Below are 7573 nucleotides of genomic sequence, written 5' to 3'. Positions count from 1 at the left end.
AAAAATATTTAATTTGTAATGTGCTATTTTGTTTTTGGATAAATCTTATAAGTTTGTGCTATAACTTTATTTTGAGAAAGATTTAATTTGTAATGTGCTATTTATCGTATAAAATGCATATTGAATGCTTAAAACTACAAAATATGTGTTGCTTATTCATGTTTTTTTGTTATTAAGGTGGTTGTAAGGTATGCTAAAAATAACAGCTAAATCACATACCCCCACAATTTTTTTTTCTTTTGGCATAATAGTATTAAGTCCCGCATATAGAATACAAATTCGCAAACATTTTCTGAAAATTCCAAAAAAATAATAAAAGTCATGAGGGGTTTTATGTCGTGTGTAATTCATTTGTTTACGGTTTCATATAAAAACACAAGTGCTATTTTCAAGATGTTGACAAAATGTGAAGTCACGTACAAAATGACGTGAAAATGATCAAATTTTAAACCTTTTTAACGTTTTAACTCCAGCAATTCAGCTTGGAAAACTACATAATTCTACCAAATTTTAAAATTCTCGATAAACTTTGATTTTTGAAATCTTGGCAGCCAAATAGAAAAGTCTTGACGCAATATAATGAAAAGACATTTAATGACGAGTAACCGTAAATAGTTAGGATGGCATCCACCTAATTAAAGAGGGTGACTTTAATGGCTGGAGATATGAAAACAACTTACTTTAGGTTAAGTCACTTTAATAATCTAGAAGGAGAGGTACAAAAGCAAACTCAATATGTAGACAAGAGTTATGTTTGAGCAAACAGTTTTCCATCATTAAATGACCATTTCTTTTTGCATCAAGATTTTGTCAAACGTTTTCTCTATGATTACGCATTATACTTTTCAAATTAAAACTAGTTGTACAGTAAACTGGATTTAAACTGAATAGAATTTATACAGTTTTAATGCCAAAAATATATATCCATTTATAGAAGTTTTTTTAAGCAGTTTTTCAACACGTTTTTTCTTTCATTAGTTGCAAAGTTTTTGGTTGCTTAATCCACTGGATAAGTTCTGCAATACTGACAATATAAACATCAGACATGTTAACCAATTTAGAGATAAAGTTTTTCAAACCTTCCAAGTTGTGCCTCTGTGAGGGATTGAACCAGTCGTGTCGCAGTTGGACTCCATAGGGAATTTTCTCTTGGTAATGAACTGCTAAATTTTTCAGAAGAAAATCCAAAGTATCTTTTGCAGTAGTTGGATTAAATAAACAGCCGTCGGCATAGACGCAAGTGTAATTATATTTGTCTAATAGTGGTATTACTGGAACTTCCCAAAATCCGTAAAAATTGCCAGTTGGACATTTTCCAATGGGACAAGTTCTTCCCCACCCAAAATCAAGAGTGAAAGGCCACCTATAACAACCTTGTTTGTAAATCAACGTCGAATCGTAAATAAAATGCTCTTTTTGCAAAATCTTCATTTGATCATCGCCCAAAGGAAACATACTTGGAGAACGCCAACCAGTTATATTAATAGCTGGGATACCAGCACCATGAGTCATTTTAAACTTTTGGCTTTGAATATCTAAAGCTAACATACTTTTGTTTGAGTAGAACGAAGTACTATTCCCCTGAAGGGCAATATCCATATCAGCTTCATATAATTTTCTGACGAGGTCATAACTAGTGCCTTCATCCGAAACAAAGTAAGTAGCTTTTATGGGACATCTGAGGTTTAGATGCGATAGATTAAACAAAGAGATCATACTGTAAAAGAATTGATTAGTAATAGGTCCGTTGAAAGTGAAATACACAAATTGAGGAATATCGTCCATCTTAGCTATACCTACATTAGCATTCATGCAACGACAATAAGGCAATAAACAATTCTTTCCCTGCTGACATGTCTTAAACGTATTGTTCTTCACATTCTTGCTTTTAATGGATATTCTCTTTGAATATCTAGAGCTAAATTCCTGATTTCCAACACCAGCTCTAGCCTGGAAGTTACTTTTAAATGGTTGGCTAGTTTCGTTAGCAATAACTGATGTTTTCCATACATCATCAGCTTGGTGAAGTGCTTTTAGTACCTGTTTGTCTAAAGCAAAGCTTGTATTCCTTCTTATATATGGTGAGTTGATATCGATATTGTTGTTTCCACTGCTGTTGTTATTAATACTTCTACTAGTCATTAAAGAACCCAAGCTAGATGATTGGTTAACTGTTAAGATGTTTAAACGGTTTCTTTTAGTGTTAGTGTATCTCATTAGGATGTTCTGAGACGTTCGTCCTTGCAAATGTCTTGTTAGCGTTTTATTTTGGGGAGTTTTAAAGAAAATTTCTGATTTATCCATTGATACGACTGTTCCATTCTTGTACACATCTAGTTTTTCTCGGAAATCTTTTGGCTGATTAATATGATATCTTGGGAAATAACTTCCAGAAAATATTCTAGAATGGTCAACGTTTTTTGTTAGTTGTTTCTGATTATATATTTTCTTCTTCTTGTTTTCCTTGCCATTTTGCTGGGAGACCTTGGTATTCATCTGTTTTAAGTGTTCTTTGTGTACTGATTCTTTGATGTAGCTGGAAAATTGAGATTGATCATTCTGATTCCAGCCATCAGTTAAGTTAAAATTTCTAGCTACCCACTCACGGGTCTTCGTCTTAACATGTTCAGTTACTGGCATTGGTTTCTTTCTTGATTCTGCCCCGGTGTTAAGAGACTTTATTTCTTCTTTTGCTCTTCTTTCTTTATAATCTGTTAGTTTGTTTTGAGACATCCATAAGTTGTCGGAATTTGAACCACTTGCGATATTATCACTGTCTTCTAATATTGATATATTATATAATCGATTTTCCTTCGCAGTATATTTCTCCTTCAAATATGGTTTGAATTGGTTTTGTAATAGGCTCTCATTTTTGTGAATATCATTATATTTGTACTGCTGCAAGAAATTTTTGATAAAATCATTTGAAGAATCGCATTGCCAAGATTTCAATGAATTAATCTCAGAGTTTTTAACAGGATTTTTAACCCATTCCAACATTTGCTTGATCGTGATGATGTGAACATCTGGTTTTTTCAAAAGTTCTCGAATAAATCGGTCCATTGCTTTCAAACGGTATGGATCATCGGGGTAATTATAGAAAAACCAAGCTGCATGCATATGTACACCCATTGGAGCCCTATTTCCATTGTAATAGTCCAAAAAATTGTTCCATAAATATCTATAAGCTTCTTCATAGGTTGTCGGTGGAAAAGTACAACCATCAGTGTATACACAGTCATACAGTGTGTTTTTATCTGTCACAGACACAACAGGTACCTCCCAAAAGCCAGGATGTTGCATCTCAGGACAGTTTGGGATTTGACAACGAAATGGCCAGCCATAATCCAGCGTGAAAGGATATATTGCTTTTCTGTGTCTTTTAGAATAAGTTAGAGTTGCATCATAAATATATCCACCTTCTTTGAGAATTTCAACCTGTTTGTCTCCGAAAGGTTTAAGGAAAGGACTTCTCCACCCGATAATCTCCTCTTTAGGAACATTTCCGAAACGCACTAAGTTGTCTTTTTGTCCAAGTATTTCCTTTCTAACTTGAACAAGATTTATATCACTTCTGTGGTTTACACTATGAGAAGCTATTTCCATTCCTTGTTTATAAAATTCATTCACGAGGTGATAGTCCGTGTAATTGTGAGAAACAAATAGAGTGAACTTGATTCGACATCCATTCGGATTCTTCCTCTCGGCCGAAAACAACTTCTTGTACATTTTCGTTGTTTGAAGAGTTACAGCGTCGTCAAATGTGAAATAAACAATTTGTGGGAAATCTTTTATATTTTCTCCATTCGTAGGTAGAGAATCTTTACAACAGACACATTTTGGTGGGTAACAAGTGGAATTCTGTTGACATATCCGACATACTCTCAGTGTACTGGTTTTAATCATTATGATATACACGAGGAAAATATGAAGACTAATTCGCAAATATATGTACATGGTTTATCTTCTCTTAAAGCACCTTCCTTCGAAACGTTCGTGTTAAAGTGTGGTGGAAATAACTGCTTATATTTAATTCTTCTGGATGTCGTCTGTGTCGCTAAGCGAAATTTCTGGACTGGACTGAATTCCACAACAGATTTGTTATAATTTTATCTCTCTCCTGTAAATATATAGATATAAAAGACGGGAAAATCGTAAAAATAACCCACCCAGACAATTTGTTAGTCTAAATGACAACTAAAACTTTGATGTGAAGTAACTGACACAACGATGACGTTAACTTCAAACACCCCCCAGCTATAATTCATTTTACTAGTGGATGTTAACGATTTATTTGGTGACTTTTTTTACTCTTCTGATAGATGAAAATAATAGAAGCAGTGAAATTCTTAGCATGATATATTGTTTACCTCGCGGCAGTTGCAGAACAACTACAAAAATGTAGAAAACGAATTAATCACTATTTTTTATTGCTGTAGTTTTGTTATGTGTGTTTTTCTCTTTTGTTCTGATTTTTCTTTAGGTAGGTGCTTACGATGTCGTTAATGTAAGCTGAAGATGGCTGAGTTGATAAGAACTTGATCTGCTAGTTTTGTGGCGTATTTCTAGCAAATATTCCCAATGAGGAAGTCTCTAAGTATTAAATAGATACCGTAAAGAGCTACGATACATTGCTGTTAATAACTGAAGCTATACACAATTGACGAGAACTTAAAGTCCTGTTTTGTCATACGAAACGCTATAAAATACTGTTGTTTTTACTCAGCGCATCTTCTTATCCACGAGTCTAATTGGGACCTCTGCGTCTTTCTCTCCACAAACACAAACACGCACATGTTTAAAATGTGCGCGCGCGTGTGTTTGTGTGCGTGTATACATACATACATACCTCTCGGGCATTCAATCACAAATGATAACGAAGCTGCTAACATCTAGCCTTCGGCTGCCTTGGACCCTTCTGTCCACCATCCTAATTGGTTCTTATTTATAGCTGAAATAGGGCTCACCAGAAACCCAGAAAAACTCTCTCTCACGTGACCTTATCTGAAGGCCACGATTGGACGTAATGCACCATTAGCAAGCAGAACATGAGGACAATTGCCGCGCAAATAAGAACCAATCAGGATGGTGGACAGAAGGGTCCAAGGCAGCCGAAGGCTAGATGTTAGCAGCTTCGTTATCATTTATGATTGAATGCCCGAGGGAGAGGTTTCACTACACATACATACATGTACAATGGGAGAGATGACGCCAATAAAGGCATAGAATAGATAATCACCAGATTAGTACTCAAACTAGATCGAATTCTTAAAATCCAGCGTCCTAATCATGGGGGAAATAGAGCAGTAGAACAAGAGTTGACAAGAAGAAATGCATGGGTCGAGCGAATAATAGTAAGATAAAAGAATGGCAAACAGTAATATACGGCATCAAATCATTTACAAAGATGTTACATAAACATAAATATAATTAAGAAGAAAAAGTCCTTTACAGCTGTTTCAAAAATTTGGTGACTAGTTGTTGCAATAATGTATATTATGCAAACAGGTGTACATAATGATGCATCAAAACATAGCGAAATGGCAACAATTAATATTAACACATAAGAATGAAACGTTAATCAATTCAAGCTGCAAGCGATACTTCAACGTACCTTTTCATCAGAAGGAAGATATGCAAAGAAAAATCAAGTAGTCATACAATATACAAAAAGGCACTACACCAATAAAAGACAGCGGAGGAGGGGAAAAGAGAAGTAATACAGCACTGAGATGAAGGCTCAGAAGTAAGAGGCAAAATCGTATTAGTAAAAATGAGGGAGAGAGAGTAAGGGAAAGTAGATAGAGAAAACAGATAAAAGAAGAAGGAAGAAAAATCAAAGTGAATAAAAGACCATTCAGATGAAAATGTGGAGACAAAATCAGATATATCATACATGAAGCAAGAAGAATATAGAGTAGAGACGAGAGATAAAAGAAAATCTATTAAAGGAGAAAGGATTTGGGAAGAAGCTAACTAGAGATCCCTTGCTATGCAAATGTCAGCCCTAAGCTTCTAGTGGCTTATATACTTTATAAACATCCGAGTGTGCAGAACATGCAAGAGTTGGAAGAGAAATTTTAAAATAATGTAGAAAATTAGTTAAGAGACAAAGAGTATGGACAAAATGGAGAGAAGATAAGGTTGGAAAATATAAGGAGGGGCAGTAAATATATTATATAACTATAAACATACGGTTAAGAACCTTGAAGTTCCATTAGAGTAAAAGCTATGCTAAGATCAAACTACGCTTGGATGATTTCATTTATATTGGAAGAGAAAAAGATAAAGGCTAGGAGGGGGTGGTTATATTAAAGTACAGGTAAATAGTTATCTAAGATGATTGGAGTATGTACACGTATAGTAAAAAGTAAATAATCTAAAGGAATGGCAGCAAGAATTGTATTATGCTGTCTGTTAAGTAGAAGATCACTTCTCTTGTAATATTTAAATAGATTCTTTGCTACAGAAATCGCATGGGGAGCGGACACCTTGATACAGTCATATAGTTTTAATAATAATAATCACTAGCGTAGCTAGGGGAGGGAGGGAGGGCGATGGAGGCAGTCTACTCCGGGCGGCACTTTTAAAGGGGTACCACTTTTGGGTCTACTGTAGGTAATATGCGTTTTTTGTGGGGTCCGGGTGCGGCAAACAGAAGGGCCGCCCCGGGCGGTACACACTCTAACTACGCTAGTGCAAATAATGTCATAAGAAACATTATTTTCTTGAGGTGGTGGCTATAATTTGAAAATGAGGCGGGTGATCTGCATTTAATTAAGTAAAATCAACTGAGGTGAGGTAAATAACTTCCTTTGAAATCAGTGGATGATCCAAGATATATAAGTTTTGTCGAGTTTTGGTGTGTATTATAAACGGTTCATCTATAAACGACGTTATATCTCAAGCAATGACTATTCAAAAGGCGATGGCGACTATTTGGTACTGTAGGGAAGTGGTTATACACCATTAGGTGTATCTCAATTCCGTACATTAAATTTCTTAAGGAAGAAAACGGAACGCAGACTCTAAACTAACAGCACAACAAATATTTTATTACAGTAGAATTCTGCTCACACTAGGAGGGAATTCGGTAGCATGTCGCCTTTTGGTTAGATGAGACGCCGTCAATGAAGTTGTGTGGTTAGAAGTCATTTTTCTCTTCTCTGGTTATCTATGTGGCTCCATTGTAGAGTTGTCGGAGAGCTGCTATTGTGACGTCTAGCTTCCACGAAGTTCAACGAGCAAAAGAGGTATTAATACGCGGGAACGATTGGATATTGGATGACTACGCATGCGCATGAGACTCTTCCTGCATTCCTTCCGGAAGACTAGTCCCTGCGCATGCGTGGATAAACTCTCCAGAATGGCGACTGATATTAGGCGCCACTACAGTACTCTACAGTTGACTTCAATCATATCATGTGTTAAACAACTATTAATGTTGATTTCAAATTTTGGCACAAGGCCAAGTTCGGAGGAAGGAGGTAAGTCAATTACAACGACCTCAGTACTCAACTGGTACTTATTTTATCGACACCGAAAGGGTGAAAGGCAAAGTAGGCCTCGGCGG

General features: G+C 35.7%; 1 protein-coding gene across 1 annotated transcript; it reads right to left on the bottom strand.

Annotated features, from left to right (window-relative positions):
* Positions 1–888: 888 nt before the first annotated feature.
* On the bottom strand, positions 889–7224 carry LOC106880611 (uncharacterized). Its single transcript, XM_014930625.3, has 2 exons — positions 7078–7224; positions 889–4120 (listed from the first exon to the last, which is right to left on the bottom strand). The coding sequence occupies exon 2, from the start codon at positions 3955–3957 to the stop codon at positions 955–957; it is 3003 nt and encodes a 1000-aa protein (XP_014786111.1). The 5' UTR covers positions 3958–4120; positions 7078–7224; the 3' UTR covers positions 889–954.
* Positions 7225–7573: the final 349 nt, after the last annotated feature.

Source organism: Octopus bimaculoides, chromosome 15 (assembly GCF_046866305.1).
Source record: "Octopus bimaculoides isolate indiv1 chromosome 15, ASM4686630v1, whole genome shotgun sequence".
NCBI classification, from domain to species: domain Eukaryota; kingdom Metazoa; phylum Mollusca; class Cephalopoda; order Octopoda; family Octopodidae; genus Octopus; species Octopus bimaculoides.
This window is presented reverse-complemented; position numbering and strand designations above follow the sequence as displayed.

Bases quoted from the DNA above. Each gene is read 5' to 3' on its own strand.
- LOC106880611 (XM_014930625.3), bottom strand. From the start codon at position 3,957: ATGTACATATATTTGCGAATTAGTCTTCATATTTTCCTCGTGTATATC.